The 16,034-nt window shown below is 44.1% G+C and overlaps 1 protein-coding gene across 1 annotated transcript in view; it reads right to left on the reverse strand.

The window, feature by feature from the left end:
• Positions 1-16,034, reverse strand: part of LOC120025639 (CBP80/20-dependent translation initiation factor-like) — a 138,781-nt gene that overhangs the window by 106,210 nt on the left and 16,537 nt on the right. The window contains exons 4-5 of the mRNA XM_038970184.1: positions 8,148-8,270; positions 1,409-1,482 (exon numbers count right to left, since the gene is read on the reverse strand). Coding sequence (XP_038826112.1) covers positions 1,409-1,482; positions 8,148-8,270 — 197 coding nt within the window. The remainder of the gene's footprint in view (positions 1-1,408; positions 1,483-8,147; positions 8,271-16,034) is intronic.

Raw genomic sequence — 16,034 nt, forward strand, 5'->3', positions numbered from 1 at the left:
GCAGCCGTCGCCACGGCAGCCTCCAGCTACACTGGCGACACCCAACACCCGCCCCCACTATGTCATCATCACATAACACCGCTCCTCTTTTCATTCAATACACCTACCTAGCTAACGAGTCACACGAGAGATTCAAGCCTTTGTGTTTTTCAGTGCTGGTTCGGCTTCTTTTTTAAAAACCTCCCCCCAAAAAAACGCTGGTCATCTCATCCCAGAAGAGTTTGTTTTGTATACGTGTTCATCTTTGAAGCATGTACTTGTGATTACAGAGTGAGTCTACCCCTCTGGAAGGCATCACAAACAGGCCAAGAGCTGAATCTCAGGCTGCATCCTAAATGGTACCATATTGCCTACATAGAGCCAAACTCTGGTCAAAAGCAGTGCACTGTACAGATAACAGGATTCCATTTTGGGTGCATACTCAGAAAGGTGACATTGTCGTCATGTCTCCAGTAAGTAGAGAAACTCGGCTAATTGAACTTGTAGCAAAAGAAAACTCTGGGATCCATAACAAAACAAATGCTGATATGAATAGTGAAATCAGAACAGACCACATTTCCCCCCCGGTTAAGCTGTTAGGGGGCAGAAATCATCAGCGATTGAAAAAGAGCTTGCTGATGCTGAAAGACGGTGTGGCTGTAAATGTATTTCATTTAGCCTGAGGCTAAACCGCTGCTAATGTAGTTATTTTGTTGGAACAGTCTGGCCCCTGTGGTTGTTTTTTCTCTATCTCCAGTCTGACAACACCAAAGCAGGTACTGTTTTCCTAGCATCAGCTTGTCTGGTCTGGAGAGGGTAGCCACCACTATGAGGACAAGAGACTGTGTACAGTTTCAAAAGCTGAAGACACCGACCCACTGTCCTGTCGACTCATCCTGAAGATAATTCCGCTGCTCTATCAATCAGCCTATACATTCATTCCGAAACTGCCATCCCAGAAGTCATTTGTGCCGATGTCAAAATGAGGGGGTTATAAAACAAACTATTCAGCGATTGGATAGTCTCCAACCAATCAGAGTATCAAAGCCAATGACTTGATTAGTGGAGGCCTGCTCTTGCCCAAACCATCAGTTTCTGGGACCAATCAGAACGTGTTTGCATTCTACAAGACGTCGGGGAGGAATGCAAATCCACACTCAGTGAGCGTGGTGTTTGGCGGGAGCGATGTGGATGTGTCGTCAGGCTAACCTGGACTACCCATCCAACCACCCATAAAGACAATGAAGCCTATGAATGTAAACAGACTACAAGCTATACATCTGTAGAAGCTTGTAATACTGCATATTTTCACTATCCATTGATGGGTAGGAAACGTGTTGGTCAATACATGACATACCCATGAGTCCATGGTGTTAATGTGGTGTGTGTGGTGGCGAGTAATGACTGAGTAAATAGTTACATGACGTACCCATGAGAGTCCATGGTGTTAGCAGCCCAGATGTCAGTACCCAGGATGTCAAAGGACCCTTCTCTGTTCCCGTTCTGAAAGACAACGCGTTACAACAGTGTATTATCTATATATCACTTGACAGAACACGTCTACTACTGCAGCTAATATTGATCAAAAAGAGGCATCTTGGTGTCCATTATCACAGCGCTTCACTGAACTAGTACTTAACTTGAATACTAACAGTCATTGACATTGATGTAGGTGACGCTCGTTAAAGGGTGTATAATGAAACATTTTAACAGGGCAAACTGTTACAAATCAACCCGACAACCACCCAGTAGCCTATTCACAACCAAGAGTAATCTCATTTCACCAAATTAAAAAAAGAAAACTACTTTATGTGTAATTTGCAGAGATCCTGAAAAACAGTTGTCAATTGCTTTGCGACATCACTGGGGGGGAACCACTCACTACACGGGTGGCATAGGAATCAATGCGTTGCACTGCAAACACTGTGCGCATGTTCAGCATTTCACATCATGTAGCTGTTTTATGGAGTTATTTAGCAACAAAATGTTCCGACAAAAGCCCAGTAGTCAAACTACATGTCACAGATAATTCACAGAAGTCCATGTTGATCGAGCGATAAATAGATGACAAGGTGATTTGCAAGGTAGATAGATAGGCCTATTCATCACTGCAACGTGCCGATCATAGCGTCTGTAACGTCATCATAACAACACAGTCATTTCGTAATGTAAAATATGAGACGCAGGGGTCAAAGGGGTTTTCATTCGACAAACAACCCCGTTAACTGTCCGACGCCACGCCTATCAAGGGGAGTAGTCCACACGCGCGTCCAAAAGGCTACTGACTGGGAGGGTAGTCATTAGGTCTGAATGGTAGCTGCCACGGTCTCATCTTAGAAAACACGCCATGGTCTCTGCCTAGAAAACTCCACGGACAAGCCCACTATTCAAGCAATTATTGGAGGGACAGGACAGCGCACGAGAGAGAGAGATGAGTTGGCAGCCCAACATTTCAAAACGTAGGCTACTTCTAATAAAGTTAACAAAGCACTCACTAGTCTAGCTAGCTAGCTACTTTTATGAGTAGCTAGATGCAGATATATTGATTACAGAAACTGTGCAAAGCTGGTGGACATGGAAATCAAACACGCCATTCTCATCATTGATGCGCCACTTGTAATAGACTTGAGCGCCCTCATCTCCACATTACAGCGCTACAGCCAACTTTCAACTATTACTAAGCGACTGTAGCTACTACTAGGCTACTCTATTGGGGTCGCAGTATTGACAACAGAAATGCGGCAGTCATTTGAATAAATCTATGAAGTAGTTCAAGAAGAGGGAGGCTACCTTTGGCTGGCTGTCATGTTCCAGTAAGCCAAAATTAGTCTGATGAATTTTTCAACTGTGATGATTATCCAACAAAGTAGTTAAGGGTTATGGCCACAAAATTAGATTGCGACTGTACATGCATGCGTTGCATGATCCATGTTGCAAATGTGAAGCGCAAGCCATTGATCATATAGGCCTGTCACATATCCGGATGCTCATAATAGATGTATTTATATGTATAAAATCAGATATCTATATGAATGAATAGGCAGGTCCATCTTAATTCTGGTATTAGGCAATGGCCTATCGATTTCGAACAAAAATATTCATCCTTTTCCAGGTTACATCCATGGCCACGGCTATAGTAATATGCTGCAGTTGATTGACTGGTTCCTTGAGTGATGTCAAAGTCCATTATTTCAGAACGTTCAAAAGTACTTTGCAAACGGTTGGTTTAAATTTCATATTGTTTATTTTTTAGGGATGAAATGTTAATATACTCAACAAAAATATAAAATGCAACAAGCAAAGTGTTGGTCCCATGTTTCATGAGCTGAAATAAAAGATCCCAGAAATGTTCCATACGCACAAAAACCTTATTTGTCTCAAATTTTGGGCAAACATTTGTTTACATCTCTGTAAGTGAGCATTTCTCCTTTGCTAAAATAATCCATCCACCTGACAGGTGTGGCAAATCAAGAAGCTGTTTAAACAGCATGTTCATTACACAGGTGCACCTTGTGCTGGGGACAATAAGGCAACTAAAATGTGCAGTTGTGTCACTCAACACATGTCAAGTTGAGGGAGTGTGCAATTGGCATGCTGACTACCAGAGAATTTAACTTCTTGTGAATAGGGGGGCGCTGTTTACACTTTAGAAAAAATTGTGCCAAAATTAAACGGCCTCGTACTCTGTTCTAGATCATACAATATGCATATTATTATTACTATTGGATAGAAAACTCAGAAGTTTCTAAAACTGTTTGAATTATATCTGTGAGTAAAACAGAACTCATTTGGCAGCAAACTTCCATACAGGAAGTGAAAAATCTTAAAACGAGGCTCTGTGTCAGGGCTTGCCTATTCAATTGGCTTTTATTTATCGATATGAATGCACTTCATACGCCTTCCACTAGATGTCAACAGGCAGTAGAAGGTTTAATGGGGTGTCTAGCTTGATGTGAGGCCGAATAAGAGCTTTTGGAGTGGCAGGTCCGGTATTTTGTCAGTTTTCGACGGCGCGCGGGGAACTCGACATTGTCTTCTGAAAAGCGTTCGGTATACACGGCGAATTGCTCCGGCTCTGATTTTATTTGATACATATGAGAAAAACATCATAAAGTAGGATTTTTCAACCGAGTTTGATCAGTTTATTCAACGTTTATTGGGACTTTTGGAATTTTTCGTTCCAGGCGCAAACATTTCTTGGACACGTGAGCTCCACATGGCTAGCCAAAGTTGCTAATTCGACAGAAGAAATGGACATTCTAAAACCAAACAACGATTTATTCTGGAAATAGGACTCCTTGCACAACATTCTGATGGAAGCTCAAGAAAGGTAAGAGAATATTTATGATGTTATTTCGTATTTTTGTGGTAAATGTTGGCTACAACAAGGCGGAGAATATGTGAGCGCTGTCTCACAATACTGCATGCTGTATGTTCTACTAAAGTTATTTTTAAAAATCTAACACAGCGGTTGCATTAAGAACCAGTGTATCTCATTTGCTGTACAACATGTATTTTTTAGTAAAGTTTATGATGAGTTCTTTGATTAGATGACTGTCCAAAATATCTCCGGAGATTTTGGTGAATTGTTGCTACGTATTCACAATGTATAACCACGATTTGCAGCTCTAAATATGCACATTTTCGAACAAAACATAAATATATTGTATAACATGTTATAAGACTGTCATCTGATGAAGTTGTCCAAAGGTTAGTGATTAATTTTATATCTATTGCTGGTTTTTGCGAAAGCTATGTTTGCGGTGGATAAATGGCGTTGTGTGTTTGGCTATTGTGATGAGCTAATATAATTCTATATTGTGTTTTCGCTGTAAAACACTTAAAAATATCGGAAATATTGGCTGGATTCACAAAATGTTTATCTTTCATTTGCTGTACACCATGTATTTTTCATAAATGTTTTATGATGAGTATTTATGCATTTCACGTTGCTCTCTGTAATTATTCTGGCTGCTTTGGTGCTATTTGTGATGGTGGCTGCAATGTAAAACCAGGATTTGTAGCTATAAATATGCACATTTTCGAACAAAACATAAATGTATTGTATAACATGATGTTATAAGACTGTCATCTGATGAAGTTGTTCAAGGTTAGTGATTAATTTTATCTCTATTTGTGGGTTTTGTGAAAGCTACCTATGCAGTGGAAACATGGTGAAAATACGCCGTTGTGTGTTTGGCTATTGTGGTTAGCTAATATAAATACATAGTGTTTTCGCTGTAAAACATTTTAAAAATCGGAAATGATGGCTGGATTCACAAGATGTTTATCTTTCATTTGCTGTATTGGACTTGTGATTTCATGAAAATTATATTATATGATATCCCTGTCCCGTTAGGCTAGGCTATGCTAGTCTGCTTTTTTGATGAGGATGCTCCCGGATCCGGGATGGGTATCACTGAAAGGTTAATGTTCATTTCTCCAACGTCGTTTTAGAGAATTTGGCAGTACGTCCAACATGCCTCACAAAGGCAGACCACGTGTCAACACGCCAGCTCAGGACCTCCACATCCGACTTCTTCACCTGCAGGGGGTTGTAGAGTGCTGAAGAGTATATCTGTCTGTAATAAAGCCTTTTTGTGGGGGAAAAACTAATTCTGATTGGCTGGGCTGGCCAGTCATGTGAAATCCACAGATTAGGGCCTAATGAATTTATTTTGATTGAATTATTTCCTTCTACGAACAGTAACTCAGGAAAATCTTTGAAATTGTTGCATGTTAAGTTTATATTTTTGTTCAGTATATCGTGCATTCGGGAAAGTATTCAGACCCTTGACTTTTTCCACATTTTGTTATTCTAAAATGGATATTTATTTTTTTAAGTAGTATTTCTCAATCTACACACAATACCCCATAACGACAAAGCAAAAAACAGGTTTTTAAATTTTTGGGCAGATTTATAAAAAATAGAAAACAGAAATAACTTATTTGCATAAGTTTTCAGACCTGTTGCTATGAGACTCGAAATTGAGCTCAGGTGCATTGATTGGACATGATTTGGAAAGGCACACGTCTATATAAAAGGTCCCACAGTTGACGGTGCATGTCAGAGCAAAACCAAGCCATGATGTCCATAGAGAAATTGTCCGTAGAGCTCCGAGACAGGATTGTGTCGAGGCACTGATCTGCGGAAGGGTACTAAAACATTTCTGCAGCATTGAAGGTCCCCAAGAACACATTGGCCTCGATCATTCTTAAATGGAAGAAATTTTGAACCGCCAAGACTCTTCCTAGAGCTGGCCGTCTGGCCAAAATAAGCAATTGGGGGAGAAGGGCCTTGGTCAGGGAGGTGACCAAGAACCCAATGGTCACTCTGACAGAGCTCTTCTGTGGAGATAGGAGAACCTTCCAGAAGGACAACCATCTCTGCAGCACCACCAATCAGGCCTTTATGTTAGAGTGGCCAGACGAAAGCCATTCCTCAGAAAAAGGCACGACAGCCCACTTGGAGTTTGCCAAAAGGCACCTAAAGATTCTCAGACCATGAAAGACAAGATTCTCTGGTCTGATGAAACCAAGATTGAACTCTTTGGCCTGAATGCCAAGTGTCACGTCTGGAGGAATCCTGGCACCATCCCTATGGTGAAGCATGGTGGTGGCAGCATCATGCTGTGGGAATGTTTTTTCAGCGGCAGGGACTGGGAGACTAGTCAGGATCGAGGGAAAGATGAACGGAGCAAAGTACAGAGAGATCCTTGATGAAAACCTGCTCCAGAGCGCTCAGGACCTCAGACTGGGGCGAAGGTTCACCTTCCAATAGGACAACAACCCTAAGCAGAGCCAGGACAACGCAGGAGTCTCTGAATGTCATTGAGTGGCCCAGCCAGAGCCCGGGCTTGAACCCGATCTAACATCTCTGGAGAGACCTGAAAATAGCTGTGCAGCGACGCTCCCCATCCAACCCGACAGAGCGGAATGGGAGAAACTCCCCAGATACAGGTGTGCCAAGCTTGTAGCGTCATACCCAAGACTCAAGGCTGTAATCGCTGCTAAAGGTGCTTCAACAAAGTACTGAGTAAAAGATGTGAATACTTATGTAAATGTGGGTGGTTTTTTAATATATATTTTTTGCAACATTTTCTAATAATCTGTTTTTGCTTTGTCATTAAGGAGTATTGTGTGTAGATTGATGAGGGGGAAAAACGATTTCATCAATTTTAGAATAAGACTAACATATGGAAAAATATGGAAAAGGTCAAGGTGCCTGGTGAAGTGTTTCCTTCTCCACGACCCCTTGTTTCATATACATCCTTTAAAGTACCATTCAGTGGAAAGATGATCATCCCATCACATCAGATATGAGGGACTTTTTTTTCTATGCAAAACGTGTTTTTTCCCACATTTACTTTGCAGTTAACATTAAATTGAGAAGTTTTAGGGGAACGTTTGTTCACCCAGAAGACAGTTATCATCATCATCGCTAACTGGCTACATGAAGTAAATGATAGACAAACATACGCACCACACAGGCAATATTGCTGGAAATGAATTGGTAGATATTGTCTTACCTTTGGCTTTTTAAGCCAATTGTGACAAACTAGGGGTGGGATAATGTCAATGTGGATTGGATAGTAGTCGGGAGCTTGAGGTGTCTGATACGTGAGACAGTTTGCGGTGGAAAACGTGAAAAATACATTCAGAATTGTTTGGCGAGCTACTCATAGGTGGGCTCCGAGCTACTGGTAGCTCACGATGGACCTGTAGGAGACCCTTGGGCTACAAGATGAATTGATGGACCACGTCAAATTGGCTAGCTAGTTACAGTAGCTAATGACAGAGCACATCAATTTGGCTAGTTAACGAGCTAACTGTCAGGGGACAAACTAGAAAGTTATTTCCAAATATTGCTCCATTTGGTAACAGATAACTTTACCAGGACGAGTTGAACGCAAATACTTGCAAATGTCAAGCTCTTTCCAAAAAAGCCTAATCTCTCAACAAGCAAGATAAATGACAAGTTGTTTGCTTAGCTAGCTACATGCCAAATAGATAGGCTACCCTCCCTCAAGTATCTGAAAATATAGGAATTGATGTTTCCTGATCATGAAAGGCACGCAGTTTTTTTTTGCTGTAACTGATGATCGAGCTAAATGTCTGGGGACGTGGTGGTCTAATGTAAAAGCAGTAGTATGGTTAGCTACCTGTACCTTGGCTGGCCCTCCGAATTGGTTGTTCCTCCCTCTGCTACCAGACCTGGAGCCTGAACCAGGTCTAGAGCCAGAGCTGGGCCTGGACCCTGTACTGCCATTACTACTGTGATCCCACTCATCCTGCAGGGAGGGAGGGGGGGGGGGGGGGGGGGTAGAGACAGACAGAGATAGATAGTGGGAGGAAGAGAGGGATTAAGATCAATACCGTATCAAATCCTCCTTTGCAGAAAACGCAGAACATGTGATATTGACAATACAATCAGCATTGCATAAGACACATTTCTATTATCTATGAGGGAGGAGAGTGGAGAGTAAGGATCTGACATATTCCCAGCCACAGTTCGTGGTTAGCAGCGGTGTGGGGTAATCAATTGAGAAAGGTCTGTAATTGTCTATCAGGCAGGTCTGTGTCTGCTGCTGAGTCTGAAGACCATTTACATGAGGGAGGGAGGAAGAGAAAAAAAGCGAGGGAGAGAGAGGTGTGGGTGGAGGGAGGGGCGTTGGTCATGTTGGGTAGCAAAGGGAGAAAGAGAAATGCTGACAGGGCTGGTAACCCTGAGCAACCACAGCTCCCCATGGCCATTCTGACTCAGTGCTGCTAAGCACACCTGACTGCTACTGGCTGAACAAAGGTTGCAGCAGCCAGTGACTGTTTTGTCCCAATGGTCACAGTCTGGCCCTATACCCTAGTACAGGCTGGCTGCATGCATACATACACAGGTTGACAAATAGAGCAGCCAGTCAGTACCTTGGTTCAGTGGATGGACGGACGGACATACACCTCTTAACCCTACTACAGACTGCCTGCCCGACTGGCTGGCTGGGGTATTCCGCTAACCCCTGGTGACCCGTTCCCCCTCATTTATATCCAGTCCTTCCCTAGTGGTTTCTGTCTGTGTGTGTACATTCCTCAGAGCAGTTTAAGACAACCTCCCAGTTTCACAAAAAAAATAAATGTTTTCTCCCTGATGCACACAACACTGTACGCAGATACCACACAGACAGACACAATAGGCCAGGCCAGAAAGTCATGTTCTCTGTTCATTCAATTTCATGTCATTTGATTATTTCATCAGTGCCTCTCACAAAGTCATTTGTCAGACGTAACGCAAGCCGCCTTATCCCACCAAATGACAGCCTAGTGCTCGGGAAAGGAAAAATATATATCAGGCGACGATACAAAGAATAATACGTCTCCCCTTTTCCTCCCTCTCCTTTTTCTTTTCCTTAGCCCACAGGAACAGCCGAGAGGGAGACAGGCTAAAGCAGCGTCTCCCTATCGGCCCTGGTCAAAAGTAGTGCATGTATAGGGATTAGGGAGCCATTTGGGCTGCAGCCTAGGCTAAAATCAACACATCCTCACAAGGGCCTGATCAGCATCTGAATAGCTCTCTGTTCCTGGGATAGATCTGGGAGCAACATGAGTCATGACTGTGCTGATTGAGATGAAAGTGAAAACGAGGTCCTCTGTGATCCCAGAGAAGTCAAGCGATTCAGTTACACTGCTATCCCGAAACTGCTGTCCTCAAATCTCTTCCTCAGAAACCGACACACCCCAGACACTCTAACCTCGAACCCGCAGTCTTCACCTGACTACAACCAACCCAACTGTCCACAAGACAGCCTCAAGTCACTCTGTGTGCAAACAAGGGCTTAGAAAGGAACTGCTTAGTTCAAATGAAAGTGAAGCAAAGAAGCAGATGACTGAATCAGTGCCCAGAAGACCAGAGGGCAGGCTGCAGCAGCAGCAGCCCAGCGTCTGCGTCACTCTCTCTCCAGCAACACAACCACCTCACATACCTGACCATCTATCTATGCCTTTATGACCTAAGGTACAATCTATTAATACTGACCCAAAAATAAATATTTATTTCAACCTCAGGTCACCTCACCATACAGTATCAATGTATTGTTACCATACACAACCTATAGGCCCGAACTATAGAATCATTTTTACATGCACATACTAACCACGTCAGGGCATCGACTGGAACAAAATCAAAACATTTACATTTAAGTCATTTAGCAGACGCTCTTATCCAGAGCGACTTACAAATTTACCTTTTTTTTTTATTTAACTAGGCAAGTCAGTTAAGAACAAATTCTTATTTTTCAATGACGGCCTAGGAACAGTGGGTTAACTGCCTGTTCAGGGGCAGAACGACAGATTTGTACCTTGTCAGCTCGGGGATTTGAACTTGCAACCTTTCGGTTACTAGTCCAACGCTCTAACCACTAGGCTACCCTGCCGCCCCAAAGCCAAAACCTTACTCAAAGCCATCGCAGTTTATGTAAGTATCAGAGCCTGAGGTAGCTTGTATGTAGCTAAAACAGCATTCCTGGTTATGGGGAGCTCCTAAGGCAAGGGTCTCCAACCTTTCCTAGCATAAGAGCTACTTTTAAATAAACAAATAGGCACAATCTTCTCCTCTACCCTGCAATGTGTCCCCGGGCCCTTGGGGTAAAATAAATGTGTTTCTGTCAATATACCCAGTAAAATAGTGGTTCATAAACAGTATTTGGCATAGCAGGCCTCATAAAATGCTCTATTGTATTTTTCTGAATTCTGTTCTGGGTTTTTCCCCTAGTTCCCCCCCCCCCCAACTCTCAATATGACACTTATTCACAGAGAAACAAGGTAAACATTTGTTTCATATAAATAAAGATTTGCACTGCAAATCCCCTTTAATTGTGCATCTAGTAAGAGGAATGTGTCAGTCTAGTGAGGTTTCTCCTGTTAGGCCTACTGCTGCAGCACATCATGGTGAGAGTTTGCAAAACAATTGATACAAATAATGATGCTATACACTGCTCAAAAAAATAAAGGGAACACTAAAATAACACATCCTAGATCTGAATGAATGAAATATTCTTATTAAATACTTTTTTCTTTACATAGTTGAATGTGCTGACAACAAAATCACACAGAAATTATCAATGGAAATCAAATTTATCAACCCATGGAGGTCTGGATTTGGAGTCACACTCAAAATTAAAGTGGAAAACCACACTACAGGCTGATCCAACTTTGAGGTAATGTCCTTAAAACAAGTCAAAATGAGGCTCAGTAGTGTGTGTGGCCTCCACGTGCCTGTATGACCTCCCTACAACGCCTGGGCATGCTCCTGATGAGGTGGCGGATGGTCTCCTGAGGGATCTCCTCCCAGACCTGGACTAAAGCATCCGCCAACTCCTGGACAGTCTGTGGTGCAACGTGGCGTTGGTGGATGGAGCGAGACATGATGTCCCAGATGTGCTCAATTGGATTCAGGTCTGGGGAACGGGCGGGCCAGTCCATAGCATCAATGCCTTCCTCTTGCAGGAACTGCTGACACACTCCAGCCACATGAGGTCTAGCATTGTCTTGCATTAGGAGGAACCCAGGGCCAACCGCACCAGCATATGGTCTCACAAGGGGTCTGAGGATCTCATCTCGGTACCTAATGGCAGTCAGGCTACCTCTGGCGAGCACATGGAGGGCTGTGCGGCCCCCCAAAGAAATGCCACCCCACATCATGACTGACCCACCGCCAAACCGGTCATGCTGGAGGATGTTGCAGGCAGCAGAGCGTTCTCCACGGCGTCTCCAGACTCTGTCACGTCTGTCACATGTCCTCAGTGTGAACCTGCTTTCATCTGTGAAGAGCACAGGGCGCCAGTGGCGAATTTGCCAATCTTGGTGTTCTCTGGCAAATGCCAAACGTCCTGCACGGTGTTGGGCTGTAAGCACAACCCCCACCTGTGGACGTCGGGCCCTCATACCATGGAGTCTGTTTCTGACCGTTTGAGCAGACACATGCACATTTGTGGCCTGCTGGAGGTCATTTTGCAGGGCCCTGGCAGTGCTCCTCCTGCTCCTCCTTGCACAAAGGCGGAGGTAGCGGTCCTGCTGCTGGGTTGTTGCCCTCCTACGGCCTCCTCCACGTCTCCTGGTGTACTGGCCTGTCTCCTGGTAGCGCCTCCATGCTCTGGACACTACGCTGACAGACACAGCAAACCTTCTTGCCACAGCTCGCATTGATGTGCCATCCTGGATGAGCTGCACTACCTGAGCCACTTGTGTGGGTTGTAGACTCCGTCTCATGCTACCACTAGAGTGAAAGCACCGCCAGCATTCAAAAGTGACCAAAACATCAGCCAGGAAGCATAGGAACTGAGAAGTGGTCTGTGGTCACCACCTGCAGAACCACTCCTTTATTGGGGGTGTCTTGCTAATTGCCTATAATTTCCACCTGTTGTCTATTCCATTTGCACAACAGCATGTGAAATTTATTGTCAATCAGTGTTGCTTCCTAAGTGGACAGTTTGATTTCACAGAAGTGTGATTGACTTGGAGTTACATTGTGTTGTTTAAGTGTTCCCATTTCTTTTTTTGAGCAGTGTAGTTCTGTCAGGTAAGCCTATTTTGTATTTAGTTGAGAAGGTTTTTGTGGAAAATATTTCTGTCTACACCATTGAGCTACCCACAAGACGGTTATCCTTAGCATCGATAACTGGTTACACACGTAGTGATAAACGCACGCACCAGACAGGGGCAATATTGTGTTACTTTGGGCTTTTTAAGCCAATAGTGGCTAACCAGGGTTGGGATAATGTCAATGTGGCTTTGGGGGTTTGCAATGATAAAAAAAAGAAGAAATGAATGTACTTTCAGAATTGCTTGGCGAGCTCCTCATAGGTGGGCTAAGAGCTACTTGAAGACCCCTGCCCTACTAAGGTAAGGTGTGTGTGTGCGCCTTAGGGAGGAGGAGAACTTTACAGGCCTGTGTTAAAAAGAATAGGATGAGCTGGTGTGAAATCGCCTGCCTTGGGTTTGCCTCCTCTCAAACGCAAACAAATACACTGCTCAAAAAAATAAAGGGAACACTTAAACAACACAATGTAACTCCAAGTCAATCACACTTCTGTGAAATCAAACTGTCCACTTAGGAAGCAACACTGATTGACAATAAATTTCACATGCTGTTGTGCAAATGGAATAGACAAAAGGTGGAAATTATAGGCAATTAGCAAGACACCCCCAAAAAAGGAGTGATTCTGCAGGTGGTGACCACAGACCACTTCTCAGTTCCTATGCTTCCTGGCTGATGTTTTGGTCACTTTTGAATGCTGGCGGTGCTCTCACTCTAGTGGTAGCATGAGACAAAGAGTCTACAACCCACACAAGTGGCTCAGGTAGTGCAGTTCATCCAGGATGGCACATCAATGCGAGCTGTGGCAAAAAGGTTTGCTGTGTCTGTCAGCGTAGTGTCCAGAGCATGGAGGCGCTACCAGGAGACAGGCCAGTACATCAGGAGACGTGGAGGAGGCCGTAGGAGGGCAACAACCCAGCAGCAGGACCGCTACCTCCGCCTTTGTGCAAGGAGGTGCACTGCCAGCGCCCTGCAAAATGACCTCCAGCAGGCCACAAATGTGCATGTGTCTGCATATGGTCTCACAAGGGGTCTGAGGATCTCATCTCGGTACCTATTGGCAGTCAGGCTACCTCTGGCGAGCACATGGAGGGCTGTGCGGCCCCACAAAGAAATGCCACCCCACACCATGACTGACCCATCGCCAAACCGGTCATGCTGGAGGATGTTGCAGGCAGCAGAACGTTCTCCACGGCGTCTCCAGACTCTGTCACGTCTGTCACATGTGCTCATGTGCTCAGTGTGAACCTGCTTTCATCTGTGAAGAGCACAGGGCGCCAGTGGCGAATTTGCCAATCTTGGTGTTCTCTGGCAAATGCCAAACGTCCTGCACGGTGTTGGGCTGTAAGCACAACCCCCACCTGTGGACGTCGGGCCCTCATACCACCCTCATGGAGTCTGTTTCTGACCGTTTGAGCAGACACATGCACATTTGTGGCCTGCTGGAGGTCATTTTGCAGGGCGCTGGCAGTGCACCTCCTTGCATAAAGGCGGAGGTAGCGGTCCTGCTGCTGGGTTGTTGCCCTCCTACGGCCTCCTCCACGTCTCCTGATGTACTGGCCTGTCTCCTGGTAGCGCCTCCATGCTCTGGACACTACGCTGACAGACACAGCAAACCTTTTTGCCACAGCTCGCATTGATGTGCCATCCTGGATGAACTGCACTACCTGAGCCACTTGTGTGGGTTGTAGACTCCGTCTCATGCTACCACTAGAGTGAGAGCACCGCCAGCATTCAAAAGTGACCAAAACATCAGCCAGGAAGCATAGGAACTGAGAAGTGGTCTGTGGTCACCACCTGCAGAATCACTCCTTTTTTGGGGGTGTCTTGCTAATTGCCTATAATTTCCACCTTTTGTCTATTCCATTTGCACAACAGCATGTGAAATTTATTGTCAATCAGTGTTGCTTCCTAAGTGGACAGTTTGATTTCATAGAAGTGTGATTGACTTGGAGTTACATTGTGTTGTTTAAGTGTTCCCTTTATTTTTTTGAGCAGTGTATTTAATTTTTTCTAGGTAACGTTAGCTAGCGCTAGGCGTCTGTACTTGTGTCAAAACGCCGGTATTTTATCCTATAGCTTGTTTTCCCCCTTTTTAAATAGTGCGTGAACATATTTTCAGCACTTTCATTTCCATGACTGATCAAAACTCATTTTCTCATCCTCTCTCTCGTGTCTCTGCATCAAACATATACAGAGAAATATGTTTGGAACATCGAAACGCAAAACAAATAGAATAGTGAGAATCGCTTTACATATCATATCGAAGAAAAAAAAAAAGGGGGGGAAAAGAGGGCTTACCCTGGGGCAAGCAGTGGTCGGTCCTACACAATCAAACCGACACTAACATGCTGACCAGACCAGACACGTCGCGTGCGTCGCAAAATAAATTTAGAAACCCATGTTATTCAATTATTGCACCCACACTGCTTGCACACGCCAACGAGCGTCTGCGACACCAAGGGCTAAAATAGATGTCGTTCCTATTTCTGACACAGATCGCGCTGCAAGTCCTGCCTCTCCCATCTCCTCATTGGTTTATAGAAGCAGGTACCCACGTGCCATCTCCTCATTGGTTATACCCACGTGGGTGATAGAAAGACGAAAACTGTTTTGCCGGTAGTCGTGGTAATACAATGAAAGTTTAGATGCGATCACCATATAATTTAAACGATGAAAAAGCCTGGAAGGAGGAGAGATGACTAGAAACGATTCGGTTGGCCGTTTTATATGTGGATTAATTGTCGGAGTAGAGATCCTTGTCCATTTCAGGTAAAATAACAACTCAATGTTTATATCCCAGGACAAATTAGCTAGCAACAGCAAGCTAGCTAAACAGGACAAATTAACGTTAGCTAGCAAGTGCAAGCTAACTCGCTAAAATACCATACATGTTTAATGCTTTTCGACCTGTCCCCAAATTAATGTCATTGGTTCAGAGTTTGTTTTGATATTTTAACCTGCGTGTCGTGATCGCGTTTGGTGTGGGGGGGGCAAAATAAATTTATGCACGATGGCGCACGCGCGCAGACGGTTTGGGCAAGGTGTAACACTACCACACATTAGAGGTTGACCGATTAATTTGAAGTTTTCATAACAATCAGTAATCGGCATTTTTGGACATTGATTATGGCCGATTACATTGCACTCCACGAGGAGACTGCGTGGCAGGCTGACTACCTGTTACGCGAGTGCAGCAAGGAGCCAAGGTAAGGTGCTAGCTAGCATTAAACTTATCTTATAAAAAACAATCAATCTTAACATAATCACTAGTTAAACTAGTCATATCATCAACCATGTGTAGTTATCTAGCTTGTCCTGCGTTACATATAATCGATGTGGTGCCTGTTAATTTATCATTGAGTCACAGCCTACTTCGCCATACGGGTGATTTAACAAGCGCATTCGTGAAAAAAGCACTGTCGTTGCACCAATGTGTACCTAACCATAAACATCAACACCTTTCTTAAAA

Source organism: Salvelinus namaycush, chromosome 31, assembly GCF_016432855.1.
Source record: "Salvelinus namaycush isolate Seneca chromosome 31, SaNama_1.0, whole genome shotgun sequence".
NCBI classification, from domain to species: Eukaryota; Metazoa; Chordata; class Actinopteri; order Salmoniformes; family Salmonidae; genus Salvelinus; species Salvelinus namaycush.